General features: G+C 52.5%; 1 protein-coding gene across 1 annotated transcript; it reads right to left on the bottom strand.

Annotated features, from left to right (window-relative positions):
• Positions 1-229: 229 nt before the first annotated feature.
• Positions 230-19286, bottom strand: LOC102869169 (zinc finger protein 850-like). The gene is made up of 7 exons (XM_006901838.1): positions 19203-19286; positions 16078-16177; positions 15459-15557; positions 15153-15398; positions 12153-13462; positions 545-1288; positions 230-478 (listed from the first exon to the last, which is right to left on the bottom strand). The coding sequence occupies exons 1-7, from the start codon at positions 19284-19286 to the stop codon at positions 230-232; spliced, it is 2832 nt and encodes a 943-aa protein (XP_006901900.1).
• Between the last annotated feature and the right edge of the window lie 3372 nt (positions 19287-22658).

Raw genomic sequence — 22658 nt, forward strand, 5'->3', positions numbered from 1 at the left:
CTCTTACATTAACAATGTTGATTGGACTTCCCCAGTGGTTGTACTTGGCCACTACCTTAAAGGTTGCTGGCTCAAAGAAAGCCCAGGTGAACTAGTTCTGCTGTGATCACAGCCACTGAACTGCCCTCGGACATGTTCTGAGATGACTCCACAGCAGACAGCAGCACAGTGGGAATCCCACAGAGAGCTCCACACAGAGGTACCCTCCCTCCCGACCCCTAGGCATCTCCTAGGTGTGGATCCTCAGGTGCCGGGTCAGGTTTGTGTTCCTGCTGAAGGTTTTCCCACACTCGCTGCACCTGTATGGCTTCTCCCCCGTGTGGACCCGCTGGTGGACGGTGAGTGAGGAGTTCTTGATGAAGGACCTCCCACACTCACTGCACCGGTAAGGCTTCTCCCCCGTGTGGATCCGCTGGTGTTCAATGAGGTAGGCGCTCTGGCTGAAGGATTTCCCACACTCGTTGCACCTGTAGGGTTTCTCCCCCGTGTGGATTATCTGGTGCACAATGAGAGACGAGCGTCCTGTGAAGTGCTTCCTGCAGACGTAACATTCGTAGGGCTTCTCACCCGTGTGAATCCTCTGGTGCTGAGTCAGGGATGAGTTCTTGCCAAAAGCCTTGCCGCACTCATTGCACTCAAAGGGCTTCACACCAATGTGAAACCGCTGGTGCTGGATGAGGTACGAGCTCTGGCTGAAGGCTTTCCCACACTCATTGCACACGTACGGCTTCTCCCCGGTGTGGTTCCTCTGGTGGAGGGTGAGGGATGAGCTCTTGTTGAAGGCCTTCCCACACTCCTTACACTCGTAGGGTTTCTCTCCTGTGTGAGTCCTCTGGTGTTCAGTCAAGTGCATGTTCTGGCTGAAGGCCCGCCCACACTCACCACACACATAAGGTTTCTCACCAGTGTGTGTCCTCTGGTGGACTACGAGGTGCATGTTCTGGCTGAAGGCCTTCCCACAGTCCCCACACAGGTAAGGCTTCTCTCCCGTGTGGATTCGCTCGTGCTGGGTGAGGGACGAGGTCTTCCGGAAGGCCTTCCCGCACACGGTGCACATGTAGGGCTTCTCTCCGGTGTGAGTCCTCTGGTGCACGATGAGGTTCATGCGCTGGCTGAAGGCTTTCCCACAGTCGCTGCACTGGTAGGGCTTCTCGCCTGTGTGGACTCTCTGGTGGATGGTGAGGGAGGAGCGTTCAATGAAGTGCTTCCCACACACGTTACACTCAAAGGGTTTCTCCCCTGTGTGAATCCGCTGGTGCTTAATGAGAGAGGAGGTCCGGCTGAAGGCCTTGCCACACTCGCTGCAGTTGTAGGATCTCTTCTCGACACAGAGTCTGGGGAGTTTACTGAAGTCTGAGTTACTCGAGAAGTGCCGTCTGTGCATGTCAAATGTTTGACTCCCTTTTCCCACTGGGTCTTCCAATTTTGGTGGAACCACCATTGGGCTTTGGTTGAAATCTGCCTTCAGCTCATTATAGCCATTGAGCTGATTCTCACAGGGGAGTTCCAGGGGGTTCAAACAGGTCACTGTGCTTCCTGGCTGCCTTTCCCTCCAGTCATTTTGTTTCCATCCTCCTTCTGAGGTGGGACCCCCCACCTCCATTCCTTGTAGGCCCCAATATGAACCCCCAACAAGCCAGTCTGTCTTCCAAAATGCCCTCCTTTGGATCTGCTTCTTTCATGTCAGGTCTAGTGCCCAAATCTGGAAATAAACAAGAAAACAAACAAAACAGAAGATATAAATATGTACACATAGCTACCTGGGACTCATGAAGTTGGAAATAAAGATATGAAACCCAAGATAGAGTACAATGAAGGCAGATTTGCAAATTACAGCCTCTCAGTGGTGAGCAAGACACAGATGGAGGTGGCAAAGATGAAACCAAAAATAGGATAAGACATGGTTGTTCTTGAACGTTGTCAAGTCACAGCACCCCTGTGTGCAGTAGAATGAACACCGTCCCGTCCTGCATCGTCCTCCTAAACTCTGTTGTGCTTAATCCCCATTGCTGCAGCCATCATTGCTGATCTTCCTCTCTGAAAACAAAATGAACAATGAACAGATGTGGCTGTTCGTTGCTATTGAGTCAATGGCTCATAGCAACTCTATGAAAAATAGGCCAAAACTTTGCCTTCTTTTTTTTTCTTTAGGATTTTTATTTTCTCTTTTAAAAAGTGTTTAACATTAATTTTGTGGAAGCAGGAGTGTCATCCACTTCCGTAAACAGCTTGCCTCCATAAACCCTATGAACCTGGAGAAAGGATGAAAGTCATGCACGCAAGTGTCGAAGACTTTCGTTCATAGGGTCGCTATGAATCACTTATGAATTGACGGCACTTAACAACACAACAACAAAATTCATTTTAATGAAAGTTTACAGAGACTTAGGGTTTCCAGTCATTCATTGTTGCACTTTTCTCCCTACCCGCCCCCTTCCCCTAATTCACTCTTCTTGAAAAGAAAAACTCTTTCATTGTTATTCAATCCCTCCCAATCTTGCCCTCTTCACAATTTCCACCACGCTCAAGCCTGTTGTTCGAGTTACCATGTCAATCTGTCTCATTGAGGGTCTTCTGCTTCTTCATTGACCCTCTAATTTTCCAAGCATGATGTCTTTTCCAAGGACTGGCGCCTCCTGACAAGCCCAAATATGTGAGAGGAAGTTTCACCATCCTCCTCTCTAAGGAGCACTCTGCTTGCACCTCCTCCAAGACCTACTTCTTTGGTCTTTTGGAAGCCCGTAGTTTGGTCAATACTCTTCACTAACACCACAATTAAAAAGGCATCAGTTCTTCGTGTAGTCTTCTGTTGAGTTGCACTGCTAACCTCAGGGCTGCTTGTCTCCAACAGTAGTTCCTCGGGAGGAAGACAGGCAGGGAGTCTCCTCCTGGTGTGATTCACAGCCTAAAATACCCAATGGAGGTTCACCATGAGTTAGAACTGACTCAGTGAGTTTACAGCACAGGTGAGCAGTTTCAAATAACAACTTCTCAGTTACAGACGATGAAAGGAGGCCATGAAGTGAAGACAACAGTGGTTTAAGGTGGTAGGATCAACATGCCAAGTGAGGAGAGAGAACAGGAAATGTTCTTCTGGGAAAGGGATCAAAGGACAGCCAGCAGAGTGCTCAGAAGAGAGTGACGTAGACACTAACAACAGGAAGTAAGTTGGGGATGGTGAGAACACACTGGGAGGTTCTCACAAATGGGTCATCGTAGTGACCAGTCATCGGGTTGACACTCACCTCCTGCTGATTTTGATCATGTGGAACAAGATGCCACCAGGTCCAGAACCATCTCTCTGGTCAGTTGCTGTGGCTATGAACAGAACTGTATCCCCTTGATACATGTGTCAGTTTGACCAGTCCAAGTTCTGAGCATTCTGTAATCGTCCCATGATGTATGATCTGATGCCCTCATCCTATGTGTTTGTGAATCGTCTGCTGTGTTATGTTAATGCAGCAGAGTGCAGTCTACAAGATCATCCTGTATTCTGCGTCCATCTCTTTTGACACAGAAAAGAGATTAAAAGAACAGAGAGTAGAAGGACCTACTTTCACAAGAAGGAAGATCCAGGGGCTGGTTGAAACTGGGGTCCTCATGCTAAGAACTTTCCAGACCCAAAAGGAGATCAATTCCTACCTACAATGAGTTCTTCAAAGGACCCTGGGCTCATAGATGGTAAAAAACAGACAAAGAACTTCCTCCAGAGCCAGCAGAGAGAAAATCCCTTCACCTAGAGCCAGCACGCTGCATTCACACTTCAAGTCTCCAAAATTGTGAGAAAAGGAATTTGTGTGTTAAAGACATCCACTGGTGGTATTTCTCTTAGATAACTAAGAGAATTTAGTTATACTAGTGGTATTTCTCTTAGATAACTAAGACAGAAGTAGACCAGATTGTTGTGATCCATGACAGTTTTCATAGGCTGAATTTTATTGTTTATTTTTTTCAAAAAAATGCAATGTGAACAAAAGTATAAAGAACAAACTAGTTTTCTATTCAACAGTGGATAATTTTTTACAAGTTGACTTCCAGACTTGATCTGAGTCTTTCCTTTGTCTGGAAGCTCGGACACCCTTTTATCTGTTTATTATCATCTTTACCCCTTGGGAGGTGAAATCCACCAGGTCAAGGACTCCTGCCTGCCCCTAGCTCCTACACATCCATTCTTGGTACATAAAAGCCACTGTTGTTGTTAAGTGCCATCAAGTCATAGACGATGCATAACAACCCTATGAACGAAAGACCTGAACACTTGTATAACTTTCATCGTTTCTCCAAGTTCACAGGGTTTCTTGAGGCAAACTATTTCAGAAGTGGATGCCACTCCTGCTTCCAAGCTTGTTTTAATTGGGGAGTTCCACCAAACACTGTCCACTAAACCTCATCGGCAGCTGGGCAGCCTACAGTGACAGGTGGGCAGGCCTTCTGGGCCAAGACGGCTGTGAGGGGTGGGAGGAGGACAGAGGGACAGTGAGAGACCAGGCCTTTCTGACAAGACACACACACACACGTAGAGAAACAGCAAATCCTGACGGTGATTAGGACATGTAGGAACTAGGCAAATATACACTGGTGGTGCAGTGGATTAACATGGGCTACTAACAGAAAAGCCGGTCATTCAAATCTACCAGCTGCTCTGTAGGAGAAAGGTGAGGCCGTCTGCTTCCACAAAGATTTACAGCCTTGGTGCAGCCACTCTGGAAGGCAGTTTGGCATTTCCTCAGAAATCTGAACACGGAAATTCCATAGGGCCCAGCTATCCCACTGCTTGGAATACACCCCAATAAAATGAGAACTGAGGCACAAATGGAGATTTGTACACCAATGTTCACAGCAGCATTATACACCATCACAAAAACATGGAAACAGCCCAAATGCCCAACCACCACAAAATGGATCGAGAAATCATGGTACAATCACATGATGGAATACTACGCAGCATGCAGGAGCAATGATTTTGTAAATTATTACCTAACTTTGCTGAGTGAACTAACTCAGTCCCACAAGGACAAATACTGTATAAGACCATTACTGTAGAATGAGTATGAGGATCCAAGTGGGGGGGGAAGCAGAGGGGTGAGGATGGGCAGGGTAGGGTGGGAGGGGTTAATTATAGGGTCATACAATTGGATGAGGGGAGGGAGAGTGGGGTCAAGGAAATGGGAATGGTCCCACGTGTAAGTAAACCAGTATAAAATGTAAAAAATATTTTTAAAAAATAATAACCAAAAAAGGGGAAAGAATACATTTACAGCCTTGTTATTTTTGTTGTTGTTTTGTGCCGTCAAGTCTCCTGCAACTCACAGTGACCCTACGAACAGTAGCTCTGAAGTCGGCTCTGTCCTGAGCCAGTCTCACTGACCAACACACCTACCCTCATTGCCCCATTTACTCTGTCCATCCATCTCATCCAGGGTCCTCCTCCTCCTGTGCTGTCCCTCCACCCTTCCGAGCCTGATGTCCTTCTCCAAGGACCTGTCTCTCCCGGCCACGTGCCAAAGTATGTGAGACGGAGCTTCCAAAGCCTCGCCTCCAAGGAGGGATTTCTACTCTGTCAACCTGAGTCACGAATGGACTTGATGACAGAAACGACAGCACTGAAACATTACATGATCCTTTTTTCCTGGATGTTGGCGCGGAAGAACGATGCGGCAAGCTGCTTCCGTAAAGATTTACAGCCTTAACCGCCTCTGAAAACTTGCTGGAAGTTCAGCTCTGAGTTGCTTCCAAGTCGATGACACACAGCGGCATAGCAGGCTGTGTCTTACACCAATTACTTCATACAAGGGGAGCAGATTAGACACAGAAGCAAGGAAGCACAGAGAAAGAAAGACAGATGCCATGCGAAGATCATCAAGAAATCTAGGAAGAGAAACTGAAACAGACAAGGTCCTTTGCTTCCCTTGAAACGAGTGTCCTATATTCAGACTTTTAGTGTCTTAATCTCCTTTAGGGAGGTCAGTGGTGGTAGTTTATAAAGCATTGGAGAATTTGGCCTCTGTAAAGAATGTGGCATCAAGAGTGGTGGATATAAGTAAGTAGTGTGCTTAGAGTGTCACCTTCTTAATTGGACAGTAAGATCCTTTGTCACCTGGATCCGAATATACCTTTCTAGTCATTGTCCTCTCCATTAGCATCTAGACACACCACACACTGCAACTAAATAAACCTTGTCTTTTGAAGAAAAAAGAAAAATATTTACAGCCTTGGAATTCCTATGAAGCAGCTGTACTCCGTCCTACAGGCAGCATGCATGAAAGGGGCAGCAGAGGCCCCCCTGCGCCCCCCCCCACCTTGTGCAGACAACACACTCACAGGCACATCTGGACGGGAAGATCATCGGGGACTGTATCAATACACACACCCAAGCATACCCCACTCACCTTCCTCCCAGGACCACTACCATCAATGACAGCTTCCTCTCTCCACTCTAGGGTCCAAATACCCCGTACCTTAAGACCCAACATCCTTATGCAGCCCAGAAGTCTCTCTGCAGCACACCCCAGTGCACCAGCAAGCCCCTCCCCTAACTCTCTGTGTCACAAAACCCCTCAGCCCCACCCACTCCTCTCTAATCCCAGTGACACTCCTCATGCCTTATGGCTCCTTTGTCCAGGCAGCCAAGAAGTCATCCTCTCTCACACCACAGGGTCCTTCTTCCCAAAGCTTCACCCCCACTTCTGTCTGCGTGGCCCTCCTCAGCTTGTATGGCCACCCACCCTTCTGCGCATTCCTCCTTCTCAGCCCTGCCGGTTCTCACTCCCCTACACAAGTCTCCCCTCTCCAAAGTTCTCATGGAGACCCCTTCTCAAGTCCTCACCTCCCAACTCCTCTCACCCCAGGTCCCCTCTCACGGGTCACTGCATCCTTGAATGCCCATTCTCCCCGACTTTTCCTGTCCCTCATATTCACCTTCCCCTCACCGGGGCAGACACGGCCCCTCTCCCTGCGCCCCCGCCCTGCACGCCCCTCCCTGCACCCAGATCCCACACGCCCCTCTCCCTGCACCCCAACCCTGCACGCCCCTCTCCCTGCGCCCCCGCCCTGCACGCCCCTCTCCCTGCACCCAGATCCCTCACGCCCCCTCCCTGCGCCACCACCCTGCACCCCCTTCTCCTCGCGCCCCACCCTGCACGCCCCTCTCCCCGCACACCGCCCTGCACGCCCCTCTCCCCGCACCGCCGCCCTGCACGCCCCTCTCCCCGTACCCCCGCCCTGCACGCCCCTCTCCCCACCCTGCACCCCCTTCTCTCCGCACCCCCGCCCTGCACGCCCATCTCCCTTCTTCCCGCCCGAGCACAGGCCGAGCCCCGCACAGGTCCTGCGTGGAGAGGGGCTGTCCTCCAGGCCCCCGTCCCCATGACCGCCCGGGACAGGGACTCACCTGGCCGCTATGCCGGGACAATGACCTGAGCCGGACAGGCCCGCCCGGCTCAGTGTGCATGCGCAGCCGACACGGGACTACAGGTCCCAGAAGCCCGCGCGCCGCCCAGTCCCTTCTGCTCCGGGAGGATGGGGGCATGGGGGCGGGGGAGGAGGAGGAAGGGGTGCTGGGGGGGAGAGGAAGAGGACGGGGGCGTGGGGAGGGAGGACAGGGAGGATGGGGGAGGGGACAGGGAGGTTGAAGGTGGGAAGGAGGACAGTAGGATGAAGGGGGGAGGAGGATGTGGCTGGAAAGGGGCGGCGCGCGGAGGGGCCGAGAGAAAAGTCTGTCTTGGGGAGGGTGAGATAAAGCCTCTCCTTGGAGGCGAGGATTTTGAAGCTCCATCTCTCACATACTTTGTGGGCACATGGCCAGGAGGCACCAGTTCTTGGAGAGGGACACTTGGAAGGGTGGAGGGACAGCACAGCACAGGAGGGGAAGACCCCGGATGAGATGGATTGACATAGTAACTGGGGTAATGGTGGTGGGAATGTCAGAGTCCATGAGACTGGCTCAGGATAGGGCAGAGTTCAGCGCATAGGGTCGCTATGAGTTGCAGACGACTTGATGGCACATAACAACATATGTTAATGATCTAGGATCAATGTGGGCTCTGTCATGAGTCACAGCCTTACAAAGAAGGCATGACTTAAGTACTTTCCTTACTTAAGCCAAACTCTTTTTTGAGTCACACATTTCATCTTATAAGAGAGAAAAAGACATAGAGGAAGGGTTACCTCTCACTATTACCGATAAGGAAGAGCCATGAGTAGAATGGGCATCATTTGGATCTGAGGTCACTTTGCTGAGAACTTCCTAGACCCACAGTGCCAAGACACATGGAAGGATGCATGTGAGAGTTGGACAGTCCCTCAGGGGGCAACACATTCTATTCGCCTCTAACACTTGGTTGTTAGAGACCTTAAATAGACTTTTTTTAAGCTGCTCTGAAGACCCAAAGCATGCATCCAATTTCGAGGGAGAGATGGAACAAGAATGTATCAAAGACTCTTTACCAGCATTTACTTAAAGACCAGCTTTATTATCTAACAATATTTCACATGCACAGAAATGGATTTCACAAATCTTGCCCAACTAGGGGGCTCTGGTGGCCTGGTGGCAAGAAGAGGCACTGCAATCCTGAAAGCACACGGTTCAAAGCCACCAGAAGGCTCCAGAACGTGGGGGAGGATGGACAATCTCCTCCCTTGCAACTAACTGCCTCTGAAAACCCACCAGAGGGTCAGCTATGGGTCGATTCCGACCCAACGGTACACAACAAAAATCTTGCCCGACATGTTCAAATAAAAAAAATCAGAGTAAACACATTCCACTGGGATTCTGCTTAGAATCACAATTTTTTAAAAAAATTAACAGAATTGTTTATCTAGAAAAATACCTTATTTCTGTCTTTATTAGTCAAACTCATAGCCATGGGGTCAAACTGATTCATAGCAGACCCTTGAGCTGGTTTTCATAGGCTGTGAACTGCCCAGGAGTAAACTGCCCATCTTCCCTCAGGGCTGGGAGATGCAGTGCCTCCCTGTCTATAGGAGTAAGTTCCAAGACTCGCAGAGGATGCCTGAACCCATGGACAGTGTGAGCCCTGTACATGTAATTCTTCCTATGCACACAAACAGCAGGTATCCAGGCTGCCCCAGGTGGGCACTGTTGGACACCTGCTGGCACAGCACAGCTAGCTCCTCGCCCAGATGTCCCTGGCACGGGTGAGATTTTGCACACCGCTCAGAACAGCACCTGATCGAAATGTTCTGAGACCTTGGGAAACCGCAACCTCAGAAAACAAAACAAGGGGTGTGGTGGAGTAATGGACTACTGTATTTTCTTATCGTCTGACAGTCATTTAATTTCACTGACATTCTTCAACAAACTGCTTTAAAACTTGCTTTCTTGTTTTGCAGTGCTGTCGTGGAAAGCTTAAAAACGTCTCTGCCCCAAAAGGTGGTCGGCAAACATTGCTCAGTAAAATGAAAGTTATTCGTGACTTTGTGGGCTCCTAGCCCTGGTGGCACAATGCGTCACCGGAGGGCTGCCAACAGAAAGGTGATGCGTGTGAGTGCACACCTCCACTCTCCTAAGATCTGTAGCTTTGGAAATCTGGTGACAGTCACCATGACTCAGAATCGCCGGAGTGGCAGTGAGGGAACACTGGTGGCTTAGTGGTGAGGAGGTGCGTGGCCAACCGAAAGGTACACAGTTTGAATCCACCTCTGGATTCTGTGGAAGAAAAATGGGCAATGCCAGTTCCAGCCTTGAAAACCTGCCGGAGGGTCAGCTGTGGGTCAGTTCCGATTCGGGAGAACACAACAACGACAATGGCAGTGGATGTGGTGTTACTGTGGTTAACGGCTGACCCCTGAAACGTGTGGAGGAGGCATGACACCCTGTGCAGCTGAAAACCCCTGTGTAACCTCCAGCAGACCCTTCCCAGCTCGGCTCTGAGTGGCGTGGACTCACCTACTCGCAGAGCTTCTCCTCACTGTGGGTTCAGTCAGCCCCCGCACTGAGGATCTGCTCCAAACGCCACGTGACGCTCATGCCTGCGTGAGCAGTTCTCTCCACAAAGTCCTCATCTGCAGTTCTCCAACTGTGTGAGAAGCCGCCATCGACCGGAGAGATGAACTGTTCACTTAATGGCGTTTTAAGCAGATCTCACAATGCTCGATCTTGTGACAGCAGCAAGAAATGAAACATCTGCATGTAGGTGGACGTGTGCAGTTCAAAACGCTACTGTTTAAGGGTCAGCTGTATTCAGTACCACCAAGGTACCAAGGAAGTATTCACTACCAGTGTGTAAACCACCATAAAAAAATAGCGCTGTAGTCCCGTAAAATTCCATTTTCAAAAACTTGCAGCAGGTGGATGTGTCCTGTGATTTATAGTTTAGGGGCCTCTGGTTTACCGCAGGAGTTGGCTAATGTTTTACAGGGACGGCTAGTCATTTCTGGTTTTGCTGGACATACAGTTGCCATCGCTTCTTTTCAACCCCACTGTTAGAGGTTTCTGAAAGGAGCCATGAGCAGCACCTAAAGAAATAAGCAGTTATGTTCCAATGTAACTTTACGAAGGAATACTGAAATGTGAATCTCATATAATTAGACAAGGTCATGAATGTCAGGTGATTTGACCTTAAAATTATAGAATGGTGACAGAAGATACTTCACTTTTATCAATGACAAAAAAAGTGGAAAACCAGTCTTAGCTCACAAGCCGCACAAAAAAACCAACCCACCAGTTGCAATTGTGACTCAAAGAAGGTCCTAAGTCATGTGCTGCGGTGCTTCTGGGAGGACCCTGGCTGACTACCGACTGTGTTAAGTGCTCCACCGAGGGGCTCGTCCACAAGCTCACTGCTGTCCAGCTGCCAGGACTCACAGTGCCCCTCCGCTGGGTCCCCAAGCCTGCAAATCCTTACCCATGAGACTGTCTGGCTTTGGGGGGTGTCCTGTGTGTAGGAAGTGAACCTGACCTTGACTTTGGGTTTGCAGGCGAACGTACGGCACATTATGCCACCACGGCTCCTTACACAAAAGCGGCCGGCAGGAATGGGGGCACGAGTCACAGCACTGATGCCTGCTCTGATCGGTTTACCTTTAACGGTTCCTCTAGTGTTTCTAGAACTCAGTCTGTAAAGGGCCAGACACAAATATGACTTGCTTCGCCATGAAGTTGTGTGGGCTTAAATCGATTAGGGCCCCCCTCTGTACAGATTCCTGCAAACCATGGCAGTTCTGCTTCAGGGAGCCCAACCATGCCTGTTCTCTAGATCCTTCAGAACTCAGCCACTAGACAGACCCGTGCCAGCTTATCTGTTGGTCACTGAGATGTGCACTGTCCCCAGGAAGGGTGAGTTTCTCACCAACCGGGCACATCACCTAACTTAGTGAAGTCAGAAAGCCTCCACACTAACGCCACACCCTGGAGCCAGGTGTCCAACCCAGAGAGGCGACCCTCCCTGATCGACCTTCAGAACGTCTGTGTCTGTTCTAAACCTTGGTATCCCCTAGCCCTATTTTAGGCAACACTTTTTTTCACAGTGGACCAAGATGACTCTTCAGGGTCCAAAACTAATGTTTCTACCAGTCCTGTTGTTACTGAACACTTGGCCTGGCCCAGAGACTGCCAGGTTCTCACAATCAAAGACTCCGTCGCATGATCTCAACACACTTTTCACATGAGGCCAAGAATCACAAAAAAAAAATCATGGTGAGTACAGAGTGAGGCACAAGCTTGGAACAGAACAGAAAGGACAGGACCACAGTCTTTAAACTTGACACAGTCCAGGGGGAAAGATACCCTGAAGCTGTGGTCATGAGAGGGCTGGCAGATTCCAGAGAAATGCGGGAAAGAGATCCACAGGCCGGGCCGGGGCGGGCAGGGCAGGGCGGGCGGACGCCTGTCCGCTCTGCGTTCTCTGGTGCTGGGCGAAGGGCGCCATCTGCCTGAAGGCTTTCCTGTTTCTCTTACAGCCGTAGGCCCGCTCCCCGCTGTGGACCCTCTTGTGCTGGTTCAGGTGTCCGATCTGGACGAAGGTCTTCCGGCACTCCGCGCACTCGTAAGGCTTCTTCCCGGAGTGGATCCGCTGGTGGACGCTGAGGGACTGGCGGTGGCCGAAGGCTTTGCCGCAGGCGGGGCACGCGTACGGCTTCTCGCCCGTGTGGCTCCGGCGGTGGCAGATGAGGGAGGACTTGGTCTTGAAGGCCTTCCCGCACTCCACGCACTCGTAGGGCCGCTGGCCGGTGTGCAGCCGCTGGTGCTGGGTGCAGGATGAGTTGTCCCCGAAGGCCTTGCCACACTCACCACACTTGTAGGGCTTCTCGCCGGTGTGGACGCGCCGGTGCTGGGCGAGGTGCGTGGTCTGGCTGAAGGCCTTGCCGCACTCCTTGCACGCGTATGGCTTCTCGCCCGTGTGCGTCTTGTGGTGCTGCGCCAGGTGCGCCTTCTGCGTGAAGGCCTTCCTGCACAGCGGGCAGCGGAAGGGCTTCTCCCCGGTGTGCACGCGCCGGTGGGTGGCCAGCTGCGAGCTGATGCTGAAGGCCTTGCCACAGTCGCCACAGCCGAAGGGCTTCTCGCCGGTGTGGGTGCGCAGGTGGCTGGCCAGGTGGATGTTCTGACGGAAGGCCTTCCCGCACTCCTGGCAGGCGAAGGGCTTCTCCCCGGAGTGCACCCGCCGGTGCTGCGTGAGGGACGCGTGGTGGCCGAAGGCCTTGCGGCACACGGCACACTCGTAGGGCTTCTCGCCGGTGTGCACCCGCTGGTGCACGGTCAGGGACGAGCCGTAGCGGAAGGCCTTGCCGCACTGGCCGCAGCCGTAGGGCTTCTCGCCGCTGTGGACGCGCTGGTGCTGGCTGAGCCCGACGTGGTCGCTGAAGGCCTTGCCGCAGTCCGCACAGCCGAAGGGCCTCTCGGCCGCGTGTCGGCAGCGCCGGTGGCGCGCGAGGGCCGTGCTCTGGACAAAGGCCTGGCCGCACTGGCCGCACTCGTAGGGCCGGCGGCCACTGTGGCCCCGCCGGTGGCATGCGAACGACGAGCCGTCGCTGAAGGCCCGGGCGCACTGGCCGCAGCGGTAGGGCTTCTCCCCGCTGTGGACACGTCGGTGCGCAGTCAGCGACGAGCTCTGCATGAACGTCTTCCTGCACTCGCTGCATCGGAAGGGGCTCTGCCCTGCACCAAGGCCTGCGCATCTCACGGCCAGCGGGGGTTTGGAGAACTCCTTCTTCACCACCTGAAGACCGTGGACCGCCGCCTCCGAACCATCTGAACAGAATCCCCTCCCAGATCCGCCAACCAGCCGGCCCGGGTCCCTGGAGAGGCCATCGGCATGGGAGAAGACCTCGCGCTGGGACAGGGTCTCCGGATCCACACACTTCCTTCCACACACGCCAACAGGGACCCACTTCTCTCTGAAGAGGGGACACCCAAGGTCCGTGCTGGCAATCGTATCTGACACCACTTCCCTGCATGTGTCCTGCTTCAGCAAGAATTCCTGGGTCTCCCGAGCCGACTGCGGGCCTGCAAGATACCGACAAGTGAGTGGTTCCTTTGTGGGTGCTGGAACGGAGGAATCGCCTGAACGAGAAGTGGGTGAGCGCAGTGCTAACGCAGAAACATTCACTGCCGTGGAGCTGGGACGGCCTACGGGGCAGCCTACGGGGCGGCCTACGGGGCAGTCTACGGGGTGGCCTACAGGACTATGGGATGGCCTACAGATGGTCTACGGGGCAGCCTACGAGACAGTGTACGGGGCGGCCTACAGGACTATGGGATGGCCTACAGATGGTCTATGACAGTCTACAGGATGGTCTACGGGGCAGCCTACGAGACAGTCTATGAGGCGGCCTACAGGACCACAGGACAGCCTTCCGGATGGTCTACAGGGCAAACTACAACAGGCTACAGGACGGTCTATGGGACGGTCGACGGGACAGTCTACGACAGTCTACAAGGTGGTTTACAGGACGGCCTACAGGACGGTCTATAGGACAGTCTATGGGACGGTCTACAGGACTATAGGACAGCCTACGGATGGTCTACAGGGCAAACTACAACAGGCTACAGGACGGTCTACGGGACAGTCTACAACAGTCTACAAGGTGGCCTATGGGATGGCCTATGGGACGGTCTACAGGGCAATCTATGACAGTCTACAGGACGGTCTACGGGACAGCCTACGGGATGGTCGACGGGACTACAGGACAGCCTACGGATGGTCTACAGGGCAAACTACAACAGGCTACAGGACGGTCTATGGGATGGTCGACGGGACAGTCTACGACAGTCTACAAGGTGGTTTACAGGACGGCCTATGGGACAAGTCTAGGACAGTCCACAAGGTGGTCTACGGGACGGCCTACGGGACAGTCTATGGGGTGGCCTACAGGACTATGGGACAGCCTACAGATGGTCTACAGGGCAAACTACAACAGGCTACAGGATGGTCTATGGGACGGTCGACGGGACAGTCTACGACAGTCCACAAGGTGGTCTACAGGACGGCCTACAGGACAGTCTATGGGATGGTCTACGGGACAGTCTACAACAGTCTACAAGGTGGTCTATGGGACAGCCTATGGGACAGTCTACAGGACAGTCTATGGGACGGTCTACAGGACGGCCTACAGGGCAATCTACGACAGTCTACAGGATGGCCTAAGGGACAGTCGACGGGACAGTCTACAGGACGGCCTAAGGGATGGTTCAGGCTGGCCCACTGTGCTCCCCAGCCTCTAACTGCTAACAGAGCCAGCCTGCCTCACCTTCCCACCCCCCCACCCCAGTGAGGCTGGGGGTGCACATGGTCAGTCTTTCAGTCGGCAGCCCAGCACAACCTGCCTTGCCACCCACCCCTTGTCCACCCCATGTACACTGCGGGACGAGGCAGAGCGTCTTCACAGGAGCCGGGCGGTGGGTGGTAAAGCACGTGGGGGCTCACCCGAAGGTCAGTGGTTTGAACCTGCTGCAGGAGAGAGCGGGGCGGTCTGCTCTCCAAACACTAAAGACCTCAGATACCCTACCGGGCAGGTCTCCTCTGGGCTAAGGGTCTCTGAACTTGAATCACCTGGACAACGGCTGGCTTGGTTTTGGTTCTCCAGGGTATGAAGACCCTCTCTCTCCCCTCCTCCCAATACTGTCGGGATTCACACAAAGTGGGAAGGAGGAGAGGGAGGTGCTGTCCACAGCACACGAGGACGGCAAGACGTACCTCGCACACTCGGGGCGTGTTGAGGGGAGAGCCCAGGGCCAACGGAGGCCCAGCACACAAGATAAAGACCCTCGGTGAAGGGGGCTGACGCGGAGGACAGCAGCAGCTCAAGCCCGGCAGGGACTATGAAGACGGTGCGGGCCCGGGCTGTGTCTGGTTCTGCTGCGTGTGTGGTCACCGCGAGGAGTCTCGGCCAAGGTGACAGCCCCCGACCAGTGACCATGCACTGCGGGGAGGCTCTGTCCCCTGAAAATAGGTCAACTGGAAGCCGCATGGCTTTCTCACGCCTCACCCTCCTGAGCTCACCTGAGAAGGGACCTCCAGCCTGCTCTCGTCTCACCCCCTGGGGCTCTGTCCTGGGCTCTGCAAAGGCCAGGTCTGCCTCAGAAACTCTGCGTCCTGTACCTATGAAGACAGGTGACGTTTGGTTAGATTACTGGCATTCAGAACAGACAACTGACCCTGGGTCCTCAAAGTGACATAACAGGAAGAAACAGAAAGTCGGGGAACGTGTGACATAAATGACAGCTGGTGCTTCCCGTGGGAGTGGTGCTCACCAGCATCAACCGACCGTGAACCGCGGCCTCCTTGCTGTGTCAGAGCCCGACCGTCGGCTCATTGGTCTTCAGCTGTGGACGTTTTTGGAGGCAGATTTCCAGATCTTTCTTTGGAGGACTTTCTAGTGAACCTGACTCTCTTTGGTTAGGAGTGGAGCCCATTAAACCTCTGCATCATTCCAGGCCTCCACAATAGACTGACCAGCTCTACAAATGTCAAACTCTTACCTTGGAAACTGGGAGCACAGATTGAGACTGGCTCTTCAGAAGATACCCCACTCTTCCCTCCCCTCCCCACAAGGATTCAAAATAGAGAAAAAGGGAGGCCTGGAAGGAACATTGCAGTTTGGGAACAGACACCTCCTTACCTGCTGACCCCGGGTCACCATGGTTCTCCTGCATCGCATTCTTAGAGAAATCCTTCAGCGGGTAGAAGTCTGCAGCCACGCCCCTGACAATCCCCAGGTCCTGAGAAGGGCAAACATATTCTTGAGCATCCCGTGTTTATGGGCCCCCACAGCTCTATGGAGATAGGTTCTGTGCACACGCTGCCAAGGAGTTACTGTAGCAACAAGTGTAACCACGTTTGTGGGATATTCCAGTCAGTGGTGTATCACAGACTGAACGTTTATATCCTAGAATCCGAGGAGTCACCCGGGCCATCAATGACACAGTAATCAGTCTCAATCTATGTGGAACAAAAGAGAAGGAAGGAAAGCGAGAGAAGGACCCAGATGACAGGACTGTCCCAGGAACAGCTGGTCCCTCCACCACAAGACAGAAGAACTAGAAGGTGCCCAACTGCTGGCCGTGAGGGCTCTGCTCAGGACGCCACCGACCGAAGCGGCAGGAATCGGAAGGAGCACTTCCAGTCAAAGAATCCAGACCCATTGGACCCACGCACGTCGGTGGAATCCCCAAGACCACTGCTCTGGGCAGCTCGTGAAGCCTTCGAGTGCTCCCATCCCCTGAAGACATGTTTAAACTGAGCAACAGGTTAGCTCCTAGAGTAAAGACTATCAGTCTTGAGTGCTGTGCTATTTAAAAGAACCGTATCTATATAAAACAAAGCGGACAGCATGTTTTAAATCCCAGATGAGAAGCTCAGAGGGTAGAGTGCCTACATCAAGGGAGAGAGACACCGAGAAGGGAGTGCTGACAAAATGTGAAGAATATAACCCACGTTGTTGTTGTCGCTGTGTACCATCAAGTCGGAACCGATCCACCGCTGACCTTCCAACGGGTGTTCAGAAGCAGTTACTCGCATGGGAGGAGACTGTCCATCTTCTCCCATGAAGCAGCTGGGGGATTCGAACCATGTGCCTTTGGGATTGCAGCACAGCTTCCTACCACTAGGCCACCAGTGCTCCCTATACAACCAACGTTAGTGAGCATTATACTTAGGACCTGGAGAATGGGTGCACATTTTGCTGTGTATATTTTCACCAACAAGAAAATAAATTTTAAAAATTTGCAACTAAGTTTCCCGAGTTGTTATGTGCTGTCGAGTCCCCTACAACTCACAGCAACCCAATGCATAACAGCTCTGAGCTCCGCCCCATCCTGAGCCAGTTTCACTGACTCTGATACACCTAATCCCACTGCCCCAGTTATCACGTCAAACAATCCGGGGGTTTCCTCCCCTGCACCCTTCCAAGGGATGTCCCTCCCCAAGGACTGGTCCCGCCTGACCACGTGCCCAAAGTATGTGAGACGGAGCTTCAAATTCCTAGCCTCCAAGGACAAACCTGGTTTCACCCTCTCCAGGACAGACCTATTTGTGTTCCTGGTGGTCTATGGTATATAAATTCAAGACTCTTCTCCAGCACCACAACTCAGAGGCATCAATTCTTCTATCATCCTTAGTCATTGTCCAGCTCTCTGAGGCACAGCATGTAACTGTGAAGACCACGGCCTGGATCAGGCGCACCCTGGTCTCTAGACTGACATCATTGCTCCTCAGCACTCTGGAGAGGTCCTTGATAGCAGACTTCCCCAGTGCAATTCGTCTTCTGATTTCCTGACTGCTAGTAACAAGAGCTGACTGCAGAGCTGAGCAAGCTGAAAATTGTTAACCACCTCAATCTCTTCTCCATCTATCACGGTGCTGCCAGTTGGCCCAGCGATGAGAGTCTTTGTCCTCTTGATGCTAAACTTCAATCCATATTGAAGACTACAGTCCTTGACCTGCAGCAAATACTTCAGGTCCCCCTCAGTTTCGGTGAGCAAGGCTGTAACATGTGCATAACCCAGGTTGTCAACGAGGTTCCTGAGGAATCCAAGTCATTCACTAAACTGGTCTGGTCGTGTCACTACAGAGATACGTGGTTATGTTTAAGGGAAAAAGAAAATCAGTGTGAACAGTTTCTGACTCCTGTCAACACCAGATAACAGACATGTGTCTGTTCACTCTCCTTGGGAAAGCTGCACAACCTCTAGGAACCTGTCCCAGTGGATCCCTTGTGGTTTCTTCCAGTGAGAAAGGGCAACTCTGGAGAGGAGCAGGAGAAGCCACGTAGTGTGAACTGTCCTGCGGTGATGGAGCTCTTCCCGCGGACACGGACACGGAGGCCCTCCCAAGGTCACAGAGACCCTCCCACAGACACGGAGGCCCTCCCCGGTCACGGAGGCTCTCCCCCGGTCACGGAGGCCCTCCCCCGGTCACGGAGGCCCTCCCCCGGTCACGGAGGCCCTCCCGCGGACACGGAGGCCCTCCTGATATCACGGAGGCTCTCCCACAGACAGAGGCCCTCCCACGGACATGGAGGCCCTCCCGCAGACACGGAGGCCCTACCACAGACAGAGGCCCTCCTGCAGACACGGAGGCCCTCCAGCGGTCACAGAGGCCCTCCGGCGGTCACAGAGGCCCTTCCCCGGTCACGGAGGCCCTCCCGCGGTCACAGAGGCCCTCCCGCGGACACAAGGGCCCTCCCGCGGACACAGGGGCCCTCCCGACATCATGGAGGCCCTCCCACAGACAGAGGCCCTCCCATGGACACGAAGGCCCTCCCACAGTCACATGCTCCCATCTGCACGCACGTGGCTCTTCCCGGGACTAAGACTCTGAGAAGGGGCAAGGACTGGCTGAGCTTCTGCTCACATCTCTCACCTCGATTACATGTCAAGTGTTTGTGAACAGCACAGCTTGTCTGTGATTCATCACAACTGATTTTATGACGCTTTTCTCAAGTATCACCACATAGTCTTACCTCTTAAGCAGGAATCTCGTCTGTATGAGGTCCTACATTCCAAAAGAAACTCCCCCCATAGAGACTGCAGTCGGGGGTTACATGCTCCCTCCACAAACCCCCTCTCCACTCACTGTCAGTGTGGAGTGGGTTCACAGCGGACCCTCCCCTGGGGGTGTCTGGGGTGGTACATCTGGCTTTCTCCCTTAGAGCAGGTGGATTTGAACCACCGACGAGGCCCGGCCTTTGGGTTGGCAGCGTGGCTCCGTCCCCCTGAGGAAGACGGCACTCTCATGCCTACTCACCTTCTGCTTCCCAAGCACCACGCCAGAATCCCCGACTCCTCCTCCTATGGAACATTCCAGGGTACAGGTTCCAAATCCTCCCATCATCCGTGCCAAGGACAACTCTTCTTCATCAAACTCCTTCTGTGGAGGTAACTCCTGGGTCTCCTGCAAAGGCTTCAAGTCTGGAAGATATTAAGCAAGCGAACATCTCTTTTGTTGTTGTTATGTGCCGTTGAGTCACCTGTGACTCATAGTGACCCTGTGTGAAACAGCCTAAACCCTGCTCTGTTCTGTGCCAACCTCACTGTCTCTGATACATCCACCCCCATTACCTTAGTCACTGAATCAATCCATCTTATCAAGGATCTTCCTCTCCTGTGCTGTCCCTCCACCCTCCCAAGCATAACGTCCCTCTCCAAGGACTGGTCCCTCTTTGCCACATGTCCAAGGTATGTTAGTTAGACGAAACTGCAGAATCCTTGCCTCCAAGGAGCAGCCTGGCTTCACCCTCTTCAGGTTGAACCTGTTTGTTCTCCTAGCAATCCACGGTGTATTCAATACTCTTCTCCAGCACCACAGCTCAAAGGCATCTATTCTTCTATCATCTCTAGTCACTGTCCAGCTTCTTGTTATATGCCGTCAAGTCGCTTGTGACTCACAGAGATCCTACGTACAAGAGCCCTAAATGCCGCTCTATCCTGTACCAAACTCGCCATCTCCGACACACTCATTTCACCACCGCAATCACAGAATCGATCCACCTCATAGAGGATCTTCCTCTCCTCTGTCCCTCCACCCTCCCAAGCTTGACGTCCCTCTCCAAGGACTGGTCCCTCCTTGCAACATGTGCAAAGTATGTCAGACGAAGCCCCAGAATCCTTGCCTCCAAGGAGCAGCCTGGTTTCATCCTCTCCAGGATAAACCTGTTCATTCTCTTAGCAGTCCATGGTATATTCAATGCTCTTCTCCAGCACCACAGCTCAAAGGCATCTACTGTCCTTCTATCCTCCCTCGTCACTGTCCAGCTTACATGTTGCTATTCCACTGGTCGTGGTGCAGTCTGTTCTGACGTGCAGCTACCTCGGCTGACAGGAAAACCAGCCCGTGGGGCTTCGCATGCTGCCATCTTCACAGGCGCGACTGGCAGGTGTCTCACCCATGGAGCTGCTGGGTAAGCAGGTGTCAAGCGCCCACCCACCTGCTGGTGGGCACCCGATGCTTGACTGCTCGGCCACCAGAGTTCTCTTACCACGTCACCTAGAAGAAGGAGGCCCGGAGGCTCAACGAATCAAGGGCTAACCAACAAGCTGGCAGTTCAAATCCACCAGCACCGCTCACTCGGGAGGAAAGATGGACGTTGGCTGCGATGGAGCCTCAGAGCCTGGGAGCACTCCGGGCAGGCCTCCTCTGTTCTACATGGTCTGCAGAGTCTGAACGGACTCAACAACAGGGCTACTGTCTGCAGAAAGGAGCCTGCCAAAGCGCAACCAGATGAAGGAAAATGGTCAAAACAAGGACATAGCTCTGGGGCCAAACCCAGTCCCCAGGGTCAGAAACATTTTCATACTGCTATGATCGAACTAGCACTGGTCTGTGCGTTGCTGTACAGAGGTAACTCGTGGTTGCTGTGATGCTGAAGCCTGTGACAGTGATGTGCCAATCGTGGTAATGGGCACCCATGGTGGACAGTGTTGGCTGGAGCTTCCCGACTAAATCAAGCCTGGAAGCAGGAGCGGCATCCTCTTCCGAAATGGCTTGCCTCTGGAAACTCTATGTACGAACAGTGCTCAGGCTGTTCGTTCATAGGGTCGCTATGAGTCGTCTACGACTCAACAGCACTAAACAACAACAACATGATCGAACTTGGGCATCCACCTCCTAAACGGCATGCCTCCGGAAACTCCATGAACTCTGATAAATGTCGATAGCTGTAGAGGGGCTTCAAGCCTTGTGTGCATAGGGTCACTATGAGTTGTGTTCGACTTGAAGGCAATCAACAACAGCATTATTGCAGACTACAGCATAGTCTAAGTCTGGGAAACCAAAGCTTGTTGTAGCTCACTTTTCTGTACTCTAGTGTTCTGGAACTGAGCCCACAATCCCTCTGAGGTATGCCCCCCCCATGCGACCTCCCTCGGTGTGACCTGGAATATAAAATCACTGGCATGATAAGATCTGCTATGAGCAGCCAACCCGTTGATAAAGGAGTTTCCTTGGGTGTGGCACGCATTAAATATACACGGAAGATCTGGCAAGGCTCCCTGGCTTTTTTTTTCTTCTCTGTTTTGGCTCATCTGGGATTCTGTATCTGTCCTGCCACCATGTGACCTCTGGTTACTTGAACTTGAGCCAGATTTTCCAGGCAGCCTCCTTAGCCTCAGAGGCCAGCAGCCTGCTGTCTAACCTGCTGGTCTTGGTTTTGTCAGCTCCGGCAGCTGCCTGGGTCAGGAGAAGCCTCCAAACTGACTTCTGACCCTTGGAAGGAAGTGGGGATTCCCAGTGTACACGACAGGGAGTCGTTTCCCAGAGACAAATCAGTCTCCCTCTCTCAGCTTCATTTGTTTTTCTTCTCTAGAAAAACATAAGCTATGTGCTAAGTTAGAAGATTTTCAAATCTCATTGTGAACGGACTCTAGTGTCTGGCTTCACATATTCTTTCTAACTACATAGTAATAAGTCTCAAAAAGAAAAACCAACCAACCAAACAAACCAAAAAAAAACCCCAAACACCAAAACCCTTCTATTCTAATGCACTGAGGTTTAATTTTAATTACCTACCTTTGTGATAGGGGTCCAAGTGGTGCAATGTTTAAGTGCCAGGCTGCGAACAGAAAGGGTGATGGTTCGAATCCACAAGCAGCTCCATGGAAGAAAAGATGACTGCCTAGGAACCTGTACGGGGCCATTCAAAAGCAACTGGACAGCCCCTAACACTTAACTGTTTAACTGCTGTTTGGCCAGGACTCCTTAGTGACAGATTCCAAATAAAAGACCCCCTGCCTATAACGTGGGTACCGATAACAGAGCTCACAGGGTAGAACTGTATGCTAATAAAATTCTTTGGCAAAGAAAATTAATTTAACCACTGTTTTAGTCAGATGAAAGTCCTTACGAAGAGTACACAGGGCCGCTAATCCTGGTCATCAAAGACCAGCCACGTCCCAGAGCCCCATCTGCCCTGAGATCAGAAGAAGCAGATACAGCGGGGAACTGTAACGGTGCCCCGGTGCCATCAAACAACGGTTCTCGCAGGGTCACAGTGGACACACCCTAATAGGATGGGAGAAAAATGGGGAACGGAATCTCAAATTCCTAAAAATGAAAGCACAAACAGAAAACCCAATCGACAGGACCGGTTGAGAGTGGAGGCTCCCTAGAATGACGATCACCCTGACGAGCTCCTCAACTCCTGAATGCAGGGCTCCTGGCGGATGCAGAGTGTTCCCGCCGGCTGCTCCTTGGGGGAAAGATGAG

The sequence above is a fragment of the Elephantulus edwardii genome, unplaced genomic scaffold (genome assembly GCF_000299155.1).
Source record: "Elephantulus edwardii isolate Elephantulus edwardi_28Jun2011 unplaced genomic scaffold, EleEdw1.0 scaffold00348, whole genome shotgun sequence".
NCBI classification, from domain to species: Eukaryota; Metazoa; Chordata; class Mammalia; order Macroscelidea; family Macroscelididae; genus Elephantulus; species Elephantulus edwardii.

Excerpts from the sequence above, each read along its gene's own strand:
- LOC102869169 (XM_006901838.1), bottom strand. The coding sequence starts at position 19,286 with ATGGGAGGATTTGGAACCTGTACCCTGGAATGTTCCATAGGAGGAGGA. Across the intron at positions 15,558-16,077 it reads TGGTGACCCGGGGTCAGCAG|GTACAGGACGCAGAGTTTCT; the intron begins GTAAGGAGGTGT and ends CTGTCTTCATAG. Across the intron at positions 13,463-15,152 it reads ACACGCCCCGAGTGTGCGAG|GCCCGCAGTCGGCTCGGGAG; the intron begins GTACGTCTTGCC and ends GGTATCTTGCAG.